We start from the raw sequence: 19,838 nt of genomic DNA, 5'->3' as shown, positions 1-19,838 counted from the left end.
ACACAGGCACTTGAGCTCAGGGACATGCACCTGGACGCACACGGATGTAAAATTACGAGCAGTAACTATGCCTGTGCAGTTGCTGCAGCCCAATTGACATCAATGGAATTGTCTGAATGGGGATGCACAGAAAACCTGGTCATCCCCGTGTGGATAAAACATGGCTTTGCAGGGGTATACGCTGTATATGGCCTGTGTGAACAAATCCTTAATTTTTTTTTAATGTAATTGTTTATTTATTTACAATGTTATTTTTGATAATTTGTACAAAAATTTTTTTTTTCTGGGGGGGGGGGTCTAAACTGACCCTGGTGTCTCTTTTTGGAGCCTCAGCTGCAGTTTTATATGAATGAGCAGATGTCTCTGAATATAGGCTTCTATTCATTCATAAATGGAGACATTGTTTCTGGCGGGGCAGGATTGGTGCTAGGTATGTGGGGGGAGAATGCAGAGAAGTAGAGAAAAGTGGAGTGGGAAAGGGGGAAACAAGAGTGGTAGGGGGGGTTATGGTAAGTGACAGGAGGGAGGAATGTAACCTTCCTAGCGGCGGTGGTGGCGACGGGAAGTCATCCTTTGGGGTAATAGCTCTGATCAGCGGATTGTCATCTGCTGATCAGAGCTATTTTTTTGTTCAGCAGTGTCTGCTGAGCAGTTCTGCTTTGAGTTCATGGTCACTGAAGTTACCATGAGCTTATAGCAATAGGAGGAATCAGGTCCACACGGTGTATGGACCTGGCCAGCTGGAAGCAGTGCTGTAGGTCTGTAAACCATATGGTCTTGGCAGCAAAAGCATTAAATACCTCTGTATTTTTGCTTAGCTATCTAAATGAGCCTTGCTCTGCTACTTTGTTAATCTCTTTACAAAGTCCACAGCTGTGTTTTTTGTGATTTTTCTGTTATTTCCTTAGTAACTACCATGATCACACTGTGCCACAACAGCTTCTCTTTTAAACATTTTCACCTACTCTGTAAAGGAGGTGCTGGGAAAACATCCAGAACCCACTGGTGTGTACATTTCTGGGTCTGATTTACTAAATTAAGGCGAAGAACAGAGAAACAAGCAGGTTCTGGGTTAGAATTATTAAAATGGAAAGTGACCTGAAGTGAATCTGGGCTCATTTCAGGCAAATTTTAGCTCACTTTTAACATTTTAATAAACCTGGCACTGGATCACTTAAATTCACTGTACTTCACCACCCTTGAAATTTTGGTAAGTCAGATCCTAGATATAGCCATATCAATGTTACTTGTCCAGAGTGCTTAAAATAGTCATCTTCCTTTTTGTGCTCCGAGAAACTTTCATCATGCTGGTACAGAAGCAGGTGACTGAAATCAATCACTGTTGTTGAAGATCCATCACAATAAAATCACAAAATCTAAACATGGTAATCTTAAAATCTTCAATAAAAGTGATTGATTTTAGCACCTCTCCAGCAACTTACATATACATGGGACCTCAAAACAGATGAATAGAACAGAGACATGAAAATATGTTGAGTTACTAAAACTGGCATGTGCAAAATCTAGTGCATCTGTGCATAGTAACCAACCAGATTCTAACTTCAGCTTGTTCAAATAGGCTTTGACAATAAAACATGGAAGATGATTGGTTTCTGCAGAGCTGCATCAGATTTTGCACTCTCCAGTTTTAGTAAATCTCCTCTGTGTACAAGTCCAGATATCCACAAATACATTTAAATTCATTAAGTGGACTTCCCTTTTAAATAAAACTAATGTTAAAACATTCAGAACCGAATGCATGGATCTTGATGTAAACATAAATAAATGTGTACTAAAGCTTTTAGGGGCAACCTTTTCTCAATGGCCCGGATATCAGAAAAACTATTTGAGATAGTAAGCACATCAGATGCATTCTTTCTTACATTTCCATATAGATGAAACCTAACAATTCAATATAAACAAATAAAAAGCATCTTGAAATCAAGTAGATAAAAGCTCACTAGCAACCACAAATACTCATCTCCTTCTGAAACTTTCCCTGTACCAAGCAACATTTGAACCAAATTTCTAGAAAATAAGCTTCTTATCAATGATCCCGTGACATAAAATATATGCATTTCCATTAGAGACTAACTCAATTCTCTTCATAGAGCTATGGAGGGCTGACAATAATCTGAAAATTGGAAGATGTTCCCTGGTTTCCCTTTATAGTGAAAAGGGATGAATACTATACAAATGAAGAAAGATTAAAGCTAGATAGGGCAGGGTAAGAAAGGTTTCACCTTTGAAATATATAATATTTGAAGATACAAAATGATAAACCAGACAAAATTATCTAGTATCTCATTTTGGGAAAGAGTAAAAAAGCAACATGAGAACTGGTAGTACACTAGACATCTAGCAAGACTTTGGAATAAGTGAAATATACAGTTTATTAAACTAGGCTAGAGCCAAGTACCATGCAATATTGCATACCTAAAGTTAGCTTTAATACTGGTAGTGCAGTATATGTTTTAATACCCATGTCCCATTGTAGGACAAGAGATTGCTCCTAATAATACCAAATAACCAATGTAAATTTGTGTCCTTACCTGCAAATCCATGTGCTGGATTTTCTATGCTGTACTCCAGTCTCAATGACATGTATGAAAGCAAGTTTATTTATTTCTCATTACATCATGCACATATGGTACTGGTACTTTTGCATTGTGGTTGATGTGCACTATTTTTATTGCTTAGAGCAGAGTTTGCTTTCTGCAGTTAGCAGATCTAGCTATTCAGTAATGGTATCTAGTAATGCTTGTGCAGGCCCATCACTGGCAACAGCCTAATGCAACTCTCTAGTAAAGTACAAAGTTAATGAAGTCCTTAATGTTCTACTCTGCTAAATGTACATCCTCCAGAGGATCCATGTACATACTGACTTTCTAAAGGCCAGCATTTTATGAGGACATAATTGAGAAGGAGTGGAGTGTCTTCACGTCCCAGAAGTGGGACATTTACTGAGGGCTCAGGCACAGTCTTGAGGATTAAAGTAATGCTGGGCATAAGTTGTAGCAGTTTATAGTGTACACTGTGCTTGAGTGCTTTTTGTATATTTTCTTGTGTTTCATTACTGAGTAGTTTTAAATTGAAGCTAAGCACCTATTGAGGTAGAAGGTATGTTTGCTAAGTGAATCTCTGTACTTACAAACCAGAGACTTGCAATTCCAGTTTATAAGACTGCATCCAGATGTTAAACTCTTGTGGTAATTGTGGTAAGGGGCAAAACTCCTTGACAGAATAAACATAAATCTATAAATAGAAGTCAAGAACTCTGTCAAGGAGATCCTGCAATTTGCAATGAAAAATAAAAGAAATTTGGGGTGTCATTTAGAGAATCTATTATTAACTACAATATCAGTGTTTAGTTGACTGATTCTTTAGCGAAGTAATCTTACCTCGGCAATATGGAAGAGGGATACTCCAAATACCATTGCTGCGGCATTGTGCTTGAGATGAACCCTGAAGCACATAACCTAGATTACATGTGAAGTTCACAACATCATTTAAATTAAATTCACTTCCATTGGTAATTCCATGTGCAGGATTTCCAGGATGACCACAAGTTAGAGCTGTAACAAGAAAAAAGAGCACTCAAATTCTCATAGAATATAGCCTTTAATTAAGTATTCATACTTTGACACTCAGTGAAATTGTACACTGTTGGTTTATATCCTGTCCTTCATGTGAAATCTGACTGCAGATGCTTGTAGCAAAACAAGAAAGGTTCAGGAGTGACAACCTCTCCTTCTCATATTTTGAGTATCATTGGAGTCATGTGACCTTTTAAGACATTATGATTGATTTTAATTTCATAACATACAGTTAAATAATGTGGTTTGATGTGTATAAATAAATTACACATACGCTGATATATGTTTTTGCATTTTAATTGCATTGTAATCAACCAAATAATAGGAAATGTGAAGCTGCTCATACATTTTGCTAGATTCTTAGGCTGATAGAGTAAACAGAGGGTTGTCGATTAATGCAGTTTTTTTTTTTTGGTAAAAGATGCTTGTTGGGCAAAAACTGTTAATAGTTGTTATGTAATAAAGTAACGAAAAAAAATCAAAGTTTCCAAGAAAAAGTTTAATTATTTTTCACTCACTCACTCATTCACAGAAGAATGCTCCATATTGATTCATGGGGGTTGACACACTGAAGACAAATTCAGTTTGTTTAAAGGAAGAGAATTTCATATAGCTTAGTGCAGGGCTTAAAATTTCCACTGGCCTGCTCGCATTTTGCGAGTGTAAATAACTACTGACCGCTTCTGCACCTTCTATCACTCCCTTTTCTTTTACCTATCAACTGTACTCTGTATGAAGTTCTCCCATCTCCCCAGTACTTGTGTCCTGTGGCTCGTCTAGCTGTCTGTATCCGATGGCCACTCCAGCGTCAGATGTTGCTATGGTGATGTCGGGTGCATGCGCACCCCCTCACACAACCTCCTCTCTTTGCCTCTGGGACCGGAAGACAGACTTATCGGGATCCCAGAGAACGGGGATGGACTGGAGGTGCAGGCAGCCAGGGACTGCTCCATCTCACATCACATAGATTTGCTGGAAGGAGCAGAGCACCTCCTGTCCTCACCAAGAGCAAGACCAGACCCTGCCCGCTGCTGGCTATCATGCACATCCTGCTGGCATGGAAGGTATAGTACTGAGCATCACACACAGCAGATGGGTACTGGGACAAGGAGGCACAGGAGGAACTGCAGACAGCGTTTGTGTCAGTGGGAGGAATTATACCCTGTCATTGGTATCAGTAAACGGAACAATACCCCATGCTTGGTGTCAGTGGGAGGAATAGTGCCCCACGCTTGGTATCAGTGGAAGGAATAGTACCCCATGCTTGGTGTCATTGGGAGTGTAAGGGAATTCCCATGAGACGGCTGAATAGACGTGCGCATGCGCACAGAAATGCACGATCGTGCACATGCACGGCGAAGATTGGCACCAGGCGGACTATTTAAAAGGTGCCTCTGCCTGTGCTGAGTGCTGACTGGTCTTCAGCTGTTCCTCGTTTCCTGCTCGTCCCTGTGTGATTTCCTTGTTGCGGACCCGGCTTGTTCCTGACTCTGATTACTCTCCTGCTTGATACTTGTTCCTGACTTCGGCTCTGCTCCTGACTTCGGCTTGCTTATGATTTGGTACCATGCTGTCCGCCCGTTGATGACCCAAGCTATTCCTATGACATTGCTCCTGTCTCCCATCCCAGCTTCCTGTCTTACTCTGGTGCACACCTGATGACCTACCATACCAGCTCTGCATATCACTACTGTTCTTGAATTGGATATTCATCAGTCTTCCAAAGTCTCCAACTGCAAGAGCTGCAAACAACATCTGCTAGTGCTCTTGTCCCCCTAGTCCCTAGACACCGTCTGTTCCATTTCCAGTGGGGTCAGGGCTAGTGACTCAAGTGAAGCCGACCTCGTCATTTCAGTCTCCAATTGTGACAGGGAGGAATAGTGCCCCACGCTTGGTGTCAGTGGAAGGAATAGTACCCCATGCTTGGTGTCAGTGGAAGGAATAGTACCCCATGCTTGGTGTCAGTGGAAGGAATAGTACCCCATGCTTGGTGTCAGTGGGAGTAATAGTGCCCCACGCTTGGTGTCAGTGGGAGGAATAGTGCTCTATCATTGGTATCAGTGGGAGGAATAACGCCTCAGCTTTGGTATCACTAGTGCCTAATGATGTAAAATTTAATCTATGTTATAATTGAAATTTTTTATATTTTGGACTCTTTATTCTAAATTAAAATGTAATTTCACAAGCTTTAAGAGGGCGTGGTTGGGGGCAAGGCCGGGGTTGGGGGATGGGCCGGGTGGGGTTGGAGGCGGACCTGGGCAAGGTTAGGTGTGGCAACTGGTGGAGAGCAAGGTTTGTGCCTGGCTAGTAGGTCTAGACTCAAAATTTTAAGCCCTGGCTTAGTGAATGAGGTAAAGCTCTGCTGATTTCCATCAGCCAAACATGTGCAAGTAAACATATGTTTTTTAATTCTTATATGTGATTGGGTATTTTTTTTCAAAGTGAATTTTCACCACATTTACTAGGCTAAATGAATATTTTATGAAATACTTTGCAGAGTAGTAAACCTATTTGTCTTTAATAAACCGATCCAGCAGTCTTCAGCCTAATAAATTCTGCGGGAGAGCAGATGGCTAGTTGAAACATCATTGATTGTTGGTTGAGGGAAGAGGTATCAAATATACTGTATCTATTCAGTTCTGTAAGTATCTACAGTAATACCCCCTCAACATCTAGCTCTTTTATAAGCAGCATATCATTTTTTAGGGGTTAACATTTCTCCAGAAAAAGTTAGTAAGCTAAAGCTGAACATCAGTGAACAGCATCCCTATGTTAGTAACTGGAAACAGTTACATTTCTTTCTCGACAACCTCATAAACTTCAACAGTGACTAAGGAGCATAGGTCTGCTTCCTGATATACAGTTAAGTCCCTCAAAGTTGTTACTACTACTAGCAGTCATAGTTACAGTGAAGGTTCTGGAAGCCAAACACAAAGGGATTGAAATGAGGATGAAAATGTTTATTTAGACCAATGAAGCTGTGCTTATTTGAAATACCAAGTTTTGCAGGGGAAGTAAATGACAACTTTAGTAAATCAACCCAATTAACTCTCAGCCATTGAAATGTAATTGTCATTTGACTGTCAATTGCCACAGGAAAAAGTGTTGCACAAGCACTTTCCCCTTAAAACCCAAATTATTTTGCCCCTTACTATGACTAGGGCAAAGAGATAGAGGGCAGAGACAACAAGCATGTAAGCTCATTGTAAGAAGGTCTTACCACATACACAATAAAAAGTCAAAGCACTGTGCAGCAGTTCTAGATATCAGTATGACACTTCAGACCTAAAACATCAGGCATTTTTATGAAACACCTCTGAGGTCCTGTTGGCCAACCCTATTAGAGTCAGACTGATCACGGCACAAAATTGTGGGAGCATTTTTCAATTTTTGGCTGTGGCTGTAACTAGAAAGTAGCTGTCAGCTAGAAAATCAGGAATCTCAAAACAAGCAACAAGAAATCTGTTGTCTAAAGATGGTTAAAAGTACTTAATAAAACAGAGACCCAAGCCTACTTCCAATCAACTAAAGGCCATCTACTTTTGTTTTTGCTACTTGTGGACATTTATTCAAATATGCTATATTTTAGATAATACATTATTATTTGCTAATAAAGAGCAAAACATATGCTTTGCCTTACTACAACTTGCTCGACAATTCCAGGTTTAGTAAAGTTTCAAACTAGTGCAAAGCAAATGGAGCATTTGAAAATAGTCCTACAGGAGACAGATTTCTTCTCTGTGTGTGCAAACTATTCTTTTTATGTAACTGTATAATGGCTGCACTGTACCTATGTGTGGATTACCCATATGCTGGGGTGATTTTATATTCAACCATTGAACCGATTAATCCCAAGTGCTCCCAATTAATTACAGTCTGCAATTGCTGTATGACCCAAATGAAAATTAGCTCAGGTCTAATTCTCTTAGTTTAGGTGCTGCCTATCCCTGTGGGCGTAATAAATGTAACACATAAGATTCTGTTGTTTAGCCTTCAAGAGCATAATAATGTTTTTACACTAATTAATGTGTGATTTCTACATTAATTAATGTTATGTACAGCAATTAGAATAAGTAATTTGACAGTGGAGCAAAATAAAACTCTGCTGACACGGTTAACTCCTCTATCTCACAAAATTCTCATGTTAAATCATGCGTCTTTTTTCTCCTTGGCTACCCCAGAAAATAGCGCAATCAGGCAACTGCTTCCACATTTCCTATGTAGCTCATACAGATGTATATATGCAATCTTATTCAATCAGATTCAGTGAACTTTACTCTCTTCTGAAATTATATCGATTGCCTGAATCTTAAATCTTAAAAAAAAAAAAGTTGAAGTATAAAATGCAGTAGAACAGTGAAACGGTACACACAAATACCAATTGAATTCTCTTTCAAACAGCTCAAGATAAAAGCAAAATCCTGCAGTATGATACAGTCAAAGATTAAGTGCAGAAAGGAAAAAGCACACAACAGTAAATAAAGTTGTTTCTTTTGAAGGTGATCATAAAGTTCAAAAGTGAGTTAAAGATGTATGTCCTTTTGAATGTACCCCCACCATTATACCTAAGTTGCCTTGAGCTATTTTCTGATTGTTAATTTGTTAAAAAGAAAACAATCAATCTCTAATCAGTAAGCTCTAATGAGCAGGGTCCTCTGCTTTCTCTTGTACCAAATTGTATTGTAACTGTAATGTCTGCCTTCATTTTGTAAAGCGCTGTGCAAACTGTTGGTGCTATATAAATCCTGCATAATAATAATAATAATAAGAGAGACCTGGATTTGTCACAATTCACATATACGTGAACTGAAATGTGGGCACATTTTAAATGTTCAGTCTATACAGCCACAGATAATGTTAAAGTGAACCCATTACCAGATCTTTTTTCATGTTAAGTGCATCCAAGCTAAATGTTGGATAAGTGTAAAGCTGGCCAGACATGGCTCACTTTTTTTTTCATTCAGCCAGGGGCTAAAATATTGCATGCTGAAAATCCTCATTATCTAAATAGGAAACTGCCACAGAGAAGGCATGTCACGAGGCTTGAGGTCAACCATGGTAACCAAAATGGGGCTATGCTCCAAGATAGCTATTTCTAAAATCTCAGAATCCTGTATTGCCGGAAGCAAAGAGGACGAGCAAAAGAAATAATCAATATGTGATAGAGTGTTATGTGGCAGTGAGTAAAAGTGTAATCCCTGTCAGTAGGATGGGATAGGCACTAAACGTCAGCCATGTGTAAAAGGGACATGGTGTTAGCCAACAGATTAGTGGCCCGCTAGGTAGGAGACAAAGCTGAACTGCATATCGGGCACAGAGAAGATTTATCTTCTTTAGCATTCATTACACTGTTGAAATCCCCGCCTAGTATACTGTATATAATGTTTCAGGGGAACTCAACACTCATGAGGAAAAATCCTGAAAAAAGCAGTACCTGGTGAGTTGACCACATAAATGTTAGTAAGGACTAGATCTTTTGATGCAATAGCTAGATGGATAGATAGTTTGCAGCTCTCCTGATTCTTGTCTAACGAACATATAGTGTATGACAGGCGTTCGTAAAAGAGGATGGCCACTCCCACTACACACCCTACCGCTGGGGACCCCAAACCCCCCCCCACCTAAAGTTTCTTAAGATGATAGAAATCATTCTCAGTCAAATGGGTCTCCTGGAGGAGGGCCACATCTGACCATAATCATTTAATGTGGTGTAGGATTTTCATCCGCTTGTTCGGTGACTGGAGGCCCATGACATTCCACGTAACGACCTTCATAGTGTAGGCCAGGCTAATATGAGCTCATCAAAGGTAGCAGCCCAGAGCAATATAATGAGAATGGGAGAGAATGTGAGCCCACCTCTTATCCTATGATCAACAGCTCCCCTGTACCAGAAAAGGAGAGCAGACAGGTGAAAAGAATAGGATTCACCCTATTATCTTTAGTGTGAGAGACCCTGAAACATTGCTTTATATTAATCAAAATAGAACAAAGGTCAAGTTGAAGCAGAACTCCAGGCAAAAACGTTTTTACATGTCCTTGTTGCTGATCTCCTACCTTCACTGAATATGTCATCCATCTTCTTTTTAACTCAATGGTTGCTCTAAAATAACTTGATGATTTTCAAATCAAACTGTTAATTCCCAAGGATTTCCTGTTTGTAAGACTGAAGCTGTTTTGCCTCCTATTCCATTGGTCTTGGCACATCCCATCTGTAGTTCTGTTCTCCAGGAAGCAGGGATGTATTTCCATCCCTGCTTACTGTAGTGGGCAGCACAGGTCTCAGAGACAGTCTTTACCACTCATGGAGGTGGGGTTCTAAAAATAACAGCCCCCCATGGGCAGCTTTAAAAGGCTGCACTGGCTGGAGCAAGCATCTGAGGGGAGGAGGAAGATTCAGTTGGGACTCAGGAGGAGGGACCACTAACAGTTCTACATGCAGCAGATGATGAGGACTGCAAAAGCATAAAACTGGCAGGTGCTTGCAGGAAGAAAGCCGGCTGTCAAAACTGAGTGGTGATGTTGGGGGTGGGCGGACTCCAGCAGCTGTCAAACGCCAGCCAGTGGGATGGGGACTGGGTGGGCCACTACATTCTTAAGAAGACCAATCATTGGCTGGCATTTGACATCTGCTCTGGTCCCGCCCACCTGGATGAGAAGGGCAGCAGGGTGGCATACAGAGCAACTGATGCTGTGCATTCTCCTCCCTGCAGCCACTGAATGCCTGTGGGAGGGAGAGGAAGAGAAGCAGGCATCCAGCAGCTGAAAGGAGGAGAATGCAGAACATCGGTTGCTCTGTATGCCACCCCAATACACCTCTCATCCAGCTTGCTATGTGTTTCTGGCAGCCATCGGTTGCTGGGACTGCCAGCTCTGCCTCCTAGCTCCGCCTCCTAGCTCCGCACCCCAACTCCAGCTCCCGCTTCTTGGTTCCAGGCTGCTTCCCCATGGAAGCTTAAAAAACATTCTCTGCCACAACAGTGCCTGGCACCTTTGTAAGTGTATGGTGTGTCCAGGTATCAAGAGGTCTTGATGAAGGAGCCCCCCGTGCATGCTCCGAAATGCATCACCGCCCCTCCTGACCTCACTTCCGATAGATGCATTCCATGAGCATCCCAGAAGAGCGGTGGCCATCTTGGACCTGTGCTCTCTGCCCACCTCTGCAGCTGCTGGCTTTCACAGCTTGAAAGAGACATGCAGTGGCAGGAATCCTGCACAGGAGTAATACTCTGATGAGCCTGTTTACACTCTGGATTCTGTAAGTGTTTTTAAACCAACTTCCTTTAATAAAGCAAGTGGAATACTGCACTTAGAAGTGCCTTTCTGTCTCTCTCCACAATGAACAGAGTTCAGCTTCTACTCTTAAAAGTGCTGCCTGGTGCCCAGGGGTGGACTGAAAACTCATGGGGCCCCCGGGCAATAAGGGATCATAGCGCCCCTGTGTCCTTGCCCAAACTCAAAAAAGCCTATGAAAAAGGTACCAGGGGCATCTCATGGGGCCCCCTACTGACCCCAGGCCCTCGGGCAGTGCCCGAGTTTCCAAATGGTCAGTCCACCCATGCTGGTGCCTATGTCTTTGACACAGAGCTGATTACTTCCAGGAAGCTATTGGTCTGTCCTAGCAGACTTTGACTTTCTCTATGAATTTTAATAGCAGATGTGGCAGGGGCAGCAAAAGCTGTGACAGATTACTCCATCCTCACATGATGCCAGAATCGGCAGTCCCATTTTATGGCCATCTTAATGCTAACAGGTATTTCTATCCTCACAGGAATCTCAGTATGCCTGATGATGCCTTTTTTGCTTTTCTTATCAGAAGACAGCAAACCTTTTTTTAGGCATTGCCAGCATTGACTAGTTGGACTGAGATGCTGGTCCAGAGATTGAATGTCATGGAAATCCTGGTGCATTTACTGTTCCTGTCTGCGTGTCAAATGTTTGACACAGATCAGTCCCTGGTGCAGCCACACTTCCTATGACCTTCTAAAAAATTACAAGAAGAGTAAACTGGGCAATTGCTACCTTCTGCATGCAGTAGGCTGAAGACATAATTTTAGCCTAGGCAAAGTTATTTGACTAGAACTCAAAAACAGTATTTCCATGATAGAGGGCACTGCTTTTTTGAACTATACTATATTGTACTGTTGATGTCTATTATATCATGATGTTAGTATTGTGTTCATGCAGAATTTTGCTGAAATGTCCACCGTAAGATAGGAAAAATTGGATCTCAATGGATCAGCATTTAGTACAAATATTCTGTTGCAAATCTTGATTGAAGGCGATTTTTTAAAAATTTGATCTGAATATTTCTTCTATCGAGATGCTGACCATATCTTCTGATATAGAGGTAGCCAATAAAAAGAAATTCTGCACATTTATATTCTTTTGCAACTTCTTGATAATTTTTCCAAACTTTATAAATAGAATGAATGCATATTGGTTTACAATCTTATAAACCATAGCATCACCCCTACTGCAGATGAGTGTTTACACGAAACGCGTCTAGGAGGAGCCCCTGCACGCTTTGACGCTACGCCGCCGGATCAGGAGGTCCGGCGGCCCACATTAGATGTATACTGCCCCAGTGATTTAGGTATTGCTGCAGACTTGATGAAGTAAATACTTGGAGATCAGATCGGTATCCTTTCTTTCACCACTGAGGGTCCATCAGAGGATTTCATTTCCGGGCTGTCTTTATTCAAGATCCTAGGATGCATGTGATACAGATATGCATTTATTACTGGGTTTCTGGTGAGTAGGCAATCTATTCATATTATCATAACGGGAGACCGGATTGCACCTACAACGTCTGATATTTCACTGTGGACTGAGGAATCCATATATTTATATTACAGTGGACTTATTTTAATATTAGTATTATTTGACTATATTGATATTATTTTTCTGTATTTTTTCTTTGCCATTTATTTGATTTAGCGCTGCACTCCTTGTACTTTTGAGTTTATTAGAAAGGTTTTGTGGTTCCTTTTAGTGCATTGGTCGCTTGTCGGATTGCGCTCACTAACTTATATTTACTAATGTTATAAACCATGAGACTAGTTTGAAAAATCTAGTACAGGTGAGAAATGTATGCTTTAAGAAAATACACATAATTGCAAAAAACATTTACTCTGCATTTACTAATTTAGAATTAGTAAAGACGATTAACTGTGGTTTGTACATGCTGTATACTGTGCTTTGTAAATGATTTATAAAAGTATGTTCACTGTGGGAAAAGAACTCCAGCCACAAAGACTGTCCATTTGTTGAACTGAACAGATTGTTTTCCTTATAAATACTTTACCAAAAATAAACCAATGAAATTATTCTAAGATAACAGCAGTGCTGAAGTGCAGGCAAGTCCACTTTTGATATTCTTCAAATAGAACTATGTGAAGGTTACAAGAATCTTAGGTCCAGGGTGTCCAAGCTTAGGATATTAGGTCCAGGCTCTCTATGGGGCTTTTGATATTTGTCCTTTAGTTAAAATCCAAAGTCCTTTAGTTCACTATGCCCTTTCTCTGTCATTCAATTTTCACATGTCCAAACTTTAGTTGGCATTAGAGACACAAAGAAATTGATGTCTACCTAAGCCTGAAAACCTCTGTCTTGGAGCTCTGCACCCTTTAGCCTTCAGCTTCTGACACTTTTGGGAGTATTGAATACCTGGATCCTCCAACATGTGCTGTGGTTCTTCCCACCAGCTTATATGCCATTACTGAATCCTGTAATGACATAGGGTCATAGAAAGGAAAGGCAGTGTGCTGTGGGTGATGCAGACATTATTTTTTGAATGCTAAAAACTTTGCCAGAGATTGCAACCCTGGCAGACAGAGGTGTTAAATCAGGCAGGTAAGTATTTACAGTTTTCTACTGCAGGGAGAACTGCTTTGGATTTTAAAGGGGAAACAATAAAGTTGCTTTAAACATAACTTTGGTAGAAGTTAAGCCACCATGGATAGTCTTGTCCTGGGATCAAGAAGGCTTCACAGATGCTCAATATTAATGTTTAGGCAAGGTCAGATTCACTTTAATGCAATGATGCAAATGTTGTACTCACGAACACAGACTGGTGTTTGCCCCGACCACTTGTGATCTTGGAGGCATATACGGACGGATGTGCCCACTAGACGAAATCCAGGATTACACTGATAGACTATTGTATCTCGATAACTGAATCCATCACCACTTATATGTCCATTTACAATAGGATCGGGAGAACCGCAATGGCCAGCTGTTATGCAAAAATACAAAATGTTATTTAAGTTAATAATGTGCAGTATATTTTAACAATGTCATTTAAAGCTAAAATCAACTCACATGAATATATATGCAGTCCGCTAGACATTATACTCATAACACCACCCCCTACCACCACCAGTCTTAGCTTCACTTTTCTTCCTAAACAAGGAGCAGGTTGTCTAAACATAACTATGTAGAGCAAAAGTTAAACCCAGGGCTAAAAAAATGAGCTCTCAGTAACAGAGTGGGAATGATATCCCCTTTTCTGTCCAATACAAATCCACATGAGCACACTTATGCTGAGGGTTGTGATTGTTATTAAATGATGCATAGACTATAGTGGTGTAAGTTAAGGTAGCTGCTTTTTCACTAATAGAAAAAAAGTATTTTTAGGTGTTTATGAACAATAGTCATCTAAAAGTGTTAAAGCACTTTTGTGACTAAGTGTTGTGTCTCAACAGAACTGCTGGCAGCAAACCAGTTCAGTAATCATTACAGTACCCGCATTTTCACAGTCTGTAAATTTAAACTTACAGCCATCTGGTGAGCAAGATGTCCTAGAATTGCAGAATGGATGTGATCAGTGACTAACAAGTTGCTGATCACATCCATTAAACAATTTTACACCGCTCCCTCACCCTGATGTCATGGCTGGTGATTAGACAGGCTCTCTCTTCTTGCTGGCTCATTGCCAGCCATTTTACTCTTGATGGAGAGCAGGAGGATCAGTGTTATTACTCTCATATTTATTGACCTCCTGCACAGTAAAACTGAAGTTCAGAGCAGTGCTAGGGGTGGGGAAAGAGGAGATCAAGGGCTCTATTTCCTGTTTCTTTCCCAAGCAAAAAGGGGAGACATCAAGGGTCTGTTATTTTATACATATGATATAGGAAGAGGCAGCTGACACAAGGTGTTTCTATACATGTGCGTTGCTGCCTCTATCTTTATACTGAAGTTTCTGCATTTAAAGTGCTGTAGGACCATTGGCCAAAATCTATAAAGTGATTTTAGAGATGGTATTTTCACCAATAATCATTCATGATCCAAAATGTAGTATAACAGAAGGGACCACAATCTGAAAAATTATACAAACGATTCCAACTGAAATGCTATATCTAAACTTAAAATTATGGTTCAGTAGTAGGAATTAATGTACTCACCATAGAATTATTTTCTCAGCATTCATTGGAGGACAAAGTTCTTCTTTAGAGGATTGTTTACTGGGTATAATGCAACTTGAAAAAGTAAGTTGTTTGGTACAACTAAAAAACAAAAAACAGCCAAGGGGAAGCCCCTGCTGGTGGCCAAAATCTCCCATGCTGTGAAAAAAGATCAGCTTAATGGCACAGCAATACAAAAAATAAAATAAACATGTGGGCAGCAGCGAAGCCAGGGGGCAGATATTGTGACATACAATGAATGCAGAGAAAAGAATTTAATGGTGAGTACAAGATATCCTATTTTCTCTTTTGTACATTGGAGGACACAGCTCTGCATTAGATCATCACCCATTAGTATGCCCCAAAGCGGGCCTAGCAAACATAAAATAGAAAACAGATAAGCCATCATATAAAAAAGCTGCAGACAAGTCAAACCGCTTTCAAAACTTTACACAAACAACTCACATTATCCGATGCTGCCATACCTACTTTGTAAAAATGTATAAACTGAGCACCAAGTGGCCTCCTTAGAAACTTGTGAAATCGATGCTTTATGGCAGAAAACCCAGGATGCACTTAGAGAACATGGAACAAGGAAGGTGGCTCTCAGTGCTTGATAGTGTACAACCAGCGTGAGATATTAGCATTCAATGTAGCTGCAAGCATTGGTCCTCTACAATCATGAACAGGGAATCTGACCTACAAAACTCAGATGTGGCATTCAAAATCACCCAAATTGCCATGACTACATTCAAAGAATATAAGGCAACATACTTAGAGTGGACTGGCTTGGGCCAAAGTGACAAAGGCACAATGTCTTTATTCAAGTGAAAAGCTGATACCACCTTCAGCAGGAAAGACAGCATCAGATTCAGGATGGCCTTATGCTTATGAAGGACCAAAAATGGAGGCTTGCAAGACAACACTGCCAGTTTGGTGACTCTACATGGTGAATTAATCATAGAAGGAATGACACTTTCTGTTAGCTGTGCTACCAACTGGATCGCCATAATATCTTCAAAAAGTGTTTTCTTGAAACACAAACAATTCCATGCTAGGGTTCCATGCGACATTGTTGGCTTGATTGGAGGCACGATGTACAATATCAGAACATGCTAAAACAAGACCCCCAATGCCAGCACCTGACCCTTAATTGGACTTAAGTCCAACCTCTGCTCTGTCTCACCCTGGAAAAATACTAGGAGATGGAAAGCTGTGAAAGAATGAGGCCATACCTCTAGGGGCACACACCATGTAAGCTATATATTTCAAATATAATAATAAATATTATAGGACATTGCCTTATAAGCCCTAAGCATAGTGTGGATGACTGCATCCAATAACCATCTGTCCCTCAGCACTTGGCTTTCAACAGCCAAACTTTTAAAGCCAATGGTCAGCAGCTGTAAAGCAAGGTGGTAAACAGGCCCTTGTGATAACAGGTCTTCTCAAAGTGGTAGATGCCAAGGAGTGTCCACTAGCGGACAAATGAGAACCATGTACCATGCCATGGCAAAATGATTAACCGGTGAGTAAGCATGTTTTAGAGTGTAGTGATTCCACAAAGCGACCAATACATCCACTCTAATTTGCCAAGAATCATTTGATTTTGCTACAAACCTGTCCATCTTTTGATTCAGGATTGATCTCAAAAGACTGACATCTGGCATTTCCCATCACTAGATAAATCCAGTCCTATTTAACTGAGATAGTTTACTTCCCAGTTTCCTAATCCTGCAGAAAAGTTTGTATGTGACTCTAATCAACTTAGGATGTGAGATACTTCGAATGCTGCCTCTGTGAGCTTGGTTCCTTCCTAATGGTTTATAGTCACCACCACCATGACATTGTCTGGCTGCACCTGTAAAGGGTGTCCAGAAAAGAAGAGGCTACTTGATCATTCAAAGTTCTAGGACATTGTCCGGATGCAAAAACTCCACAAAGCTTCAAGAACCCTGAAAGGTCTGGAGACCTAGTATTCCTTCACAGCTGTTCAGGCTGCCAGTTACTATTTTCAAGTACAGAGAAATAAACAACTTCTTGACTATAAGCAGGAGTTAGCTTGTATTGCAACAATCTGATGCGGTGTTACACATAAGGAATTGCTTCAAAGACCACTACCAGGATACCCAAAATTAACATACAGTAGTGAATGGACAACTACCTGTGAGCATACAGTAGATGAACTTGAAGCTGTAGTTTCCATAGCTTTCTCAATTAAGGAACTTATTTGCCTGATTTGTATCCAAGACCAGCCCAAGATATTTTAGGTGAAGTGAAAGAATCACTTCTGGGGGTTTTGGGAAATAAAATCCACCTGAACTCCAGAGTCAAAATGGTAGTGGATATGTTGGACTACAGTTCTGTGTTAGACTTTGCACAGAATAGAAAGTTGTCCAGGTAACACCTATTTAGTATCTCATGTGTTGTATATATGAAGCTACTTAGAACCTGACCACTCAAACTTACATTTCTACTGCATGGTGCAAGTTGGTAACTAACTAAAGTCAGGGGTACCTGAAGTTGCTATACTACTGGCTATAAGTGTACGTGTACTGTGCTGTAACCCCTTTGTATTATACAGTATTTTGATTAATTTGTTGTTTATTTTGAGATCCACCTAGTTACTTGTATAGATAACTATTTTACCTGCTGGCTCTGCCAATTTTTAGGCTTTGTGTTTTTCCCACTGGGGATATGCATGGCTTGATTTTGGTAAGGAGCTGTTTCCATATCTAGCTGTGTCTGCCCCATATTGGAACTTTATGTTCAGACTCTCAAGAGTAGTTATTTTAACAAATAAGAGTTGGCAAATCTGCAAGACAGAGCAGAGACTGTCCAGAGAGGGATCCCTTTGATGCAGTTAGCCAGAGTTTATAAGTGCCAACACCTCCTTAGAGTCTCATGTGTTCTATATATGAAGCTGTTTAGGACATGAGGAATTATATTTGCATTTATACTGCATGAGGCAGGTTGATAACTAAAAAAAGGGCAGGAATGTCTGAAGATGCTATATTACTGGATACAAGTGTATGCTTAATGTGCTGTAACCTCTTTGTAACACATATATAGGGGCGGACTGACCATTTAGCCACTCGGGCACTGCCCGAGGGCCCAGGGTCAGTAGGGGGCCCCATGAGATGCCCCTGGTACCTTTCATAGGTTTTTTTGGGTGTGGTTTGAGTGTGGGTGAGGACACAGGGGGCCCCAATATTTCCTATTGCCCGGGGGCCCCATGAGTTGTCAGTACATCCCTGCACACATATAATATATTTATATATATATATACACATACTGTATATATACAGTGCTCAGCATAAATGAGTACACCCCAACAGATTTGTCAGAAAACCTTAATTTTTCTTCTAGAATCAACATTTTATATGGGACACTAAACTGTAAAATACTCCCACAAATGCGGGCCATTGATTGCAAACAAGATTTGTTAATTTGCACACACAAAAGAGTCTTTTTCCTAACCATTTCATTGAAGATCATGTTGCAAAAATTAATCCACCCCATTGAAAGTCTTAGGAGCAAAGCTAGATTTTACACAACAAAATCCTAACTAACAAGAATTCAGCAGGTGAATCTAATTATTCATTAAACAGATGTCCAGCAGACAGTTGATTATAAAAGGGCTTTACTTAACCAAGAAAACTCCTTCCCATTTTATGCTGTCAGCAATGGCACCACATGGAAGAGAAATATCACAAGGCTTGAGAAAGAAAACTATTTCTTTACACACGAAAGGTGAAGGCTACAAAAAGATCAGCAAAGCTTTACTTATCAGTTACTGAAGTAAAAGTGATACAAAAATTTGACAAAGATGGCACTGCAACCATCTCACAGTGATGTCCAGGCTATCGACAGAAGTTAAAACCTCGAAAGGAGCATCTTCTAATGAGAAGGGTTGAAGAAAATTGCCATGCAAGTTCACTGCAGTTAGCTAAAGATTTAGAAAGCCAAATTGGGTCGATTGTTTCCCATGATACAATATGGCATACATGCCTATAATTTGCCAGGGCCATGCTGAAAAAGAAGAAGACTACTGGGACTCTGTACTCTGGAGTGATGAGACCAAGATAAATGTTTTTGGAATTGATGGCTTCAAAACTGTATGGTGTCACAAAGGTGAGGAGTACTGATGCCTACAGTGAAGAGTAATAGTGGCAGTGCCCTTCTCTGGGGCTGCATGTTGGGGAGCTGCATTTCGTTGATGGTATCATGAATTCACAGATGTACTGCTCTATATTGAAAGAGAAGATGCTACCATCACTTCGTGTCCTTGGTCGTGGTGCACTTTTCCAACATGACAATGATCCAAAACACACATCTAAGGCCACTGTTGCATTTCTGAAGAAGAACAGGGTGAAAGTGATTCAGTGGCCAAGTATGTCTCCTGGGCACCCCCCCAATTGAACACCTATGGGAAATTCTGAAGAGACAAGTTGAGCATTACTCTCCATCCAGCATCCAGGCTCCAAAAGAGGTCATTCTTGAATAATGGAAAAGATAGATGTTGCAATATGTCGCCAGATTGTTCATTCCATGTCTAGAAGACTTGGTGTTGTCCTTACAAATTGTGGATATCATACAAAATACTAGATGCAGTAGTTTCTATTGTGGGATGTATTCATTTTTGCATCAAGTAATTTGAGTAAAACTAAAGATTTTGTAATCTAAGTTATATTATCAACCCTACTTTCATGCAATAAGCTAAACAAATGTTCTATAAAACTCAGTTTTGTCAAAATGTTGGGAATTGTCCGTGTGTTCATTGAGATATTGATTAAAATTGTACTTTTCAAAAGGAGTGTACTCATTTATGCTGAGCACT

The 19,838-nt window shown here is 40.4% G+C and overlaps 1 protein-coding gene across 1 annotated transcript in view; it reads right to left on the bottom strand.

Annotated features, from left to right (window-relative positions):
* The window catches only part of CSMD1 (CUB and Sushi multiple domains 1), a 2,075,474-nt gene that overhangs the window by 178,705 nt on the left and 1,876,931 nt on the right, over nucleotides 1-19,838 (bottom strand). The window contains exons 53-54 of the mRNA XM_089679519.1: nucleotides 13,657-13,830; nucleotides 3,402-3,575 (exon numbers count right to left, since the gene is read on the bottom strand). Coding sequence (XP_089535645.1) covers nucleotides 3,402-3,575; nucleotides 13,657-13,830 — 348 coding nt within the window. The remainder of the gene's footprint in view (nucleotides 1-3,401; nucleotides 3,576-13,656; nucleotides 13,831-19,838) is intronic.

Source organism: Staurois parvus, unplaced genomic scaffold (assembly GCF_062004578.1).
Source record: "Staurois parvus isolate SC_StPar_1 unplaced genomic scaffold, SC_StPar_1.0 ptg000226l, whole genome shotgun sequence".
NCBI lineage: Eukaryota > Metazoa > Chordata > Amphibia > Anura > Ranidae > Staurois > Staurois parvus.
Note: the sequence above shows the minus strand (reverse complement) of the source record. Positions and strands in the feature narration are given on the sequence as shown.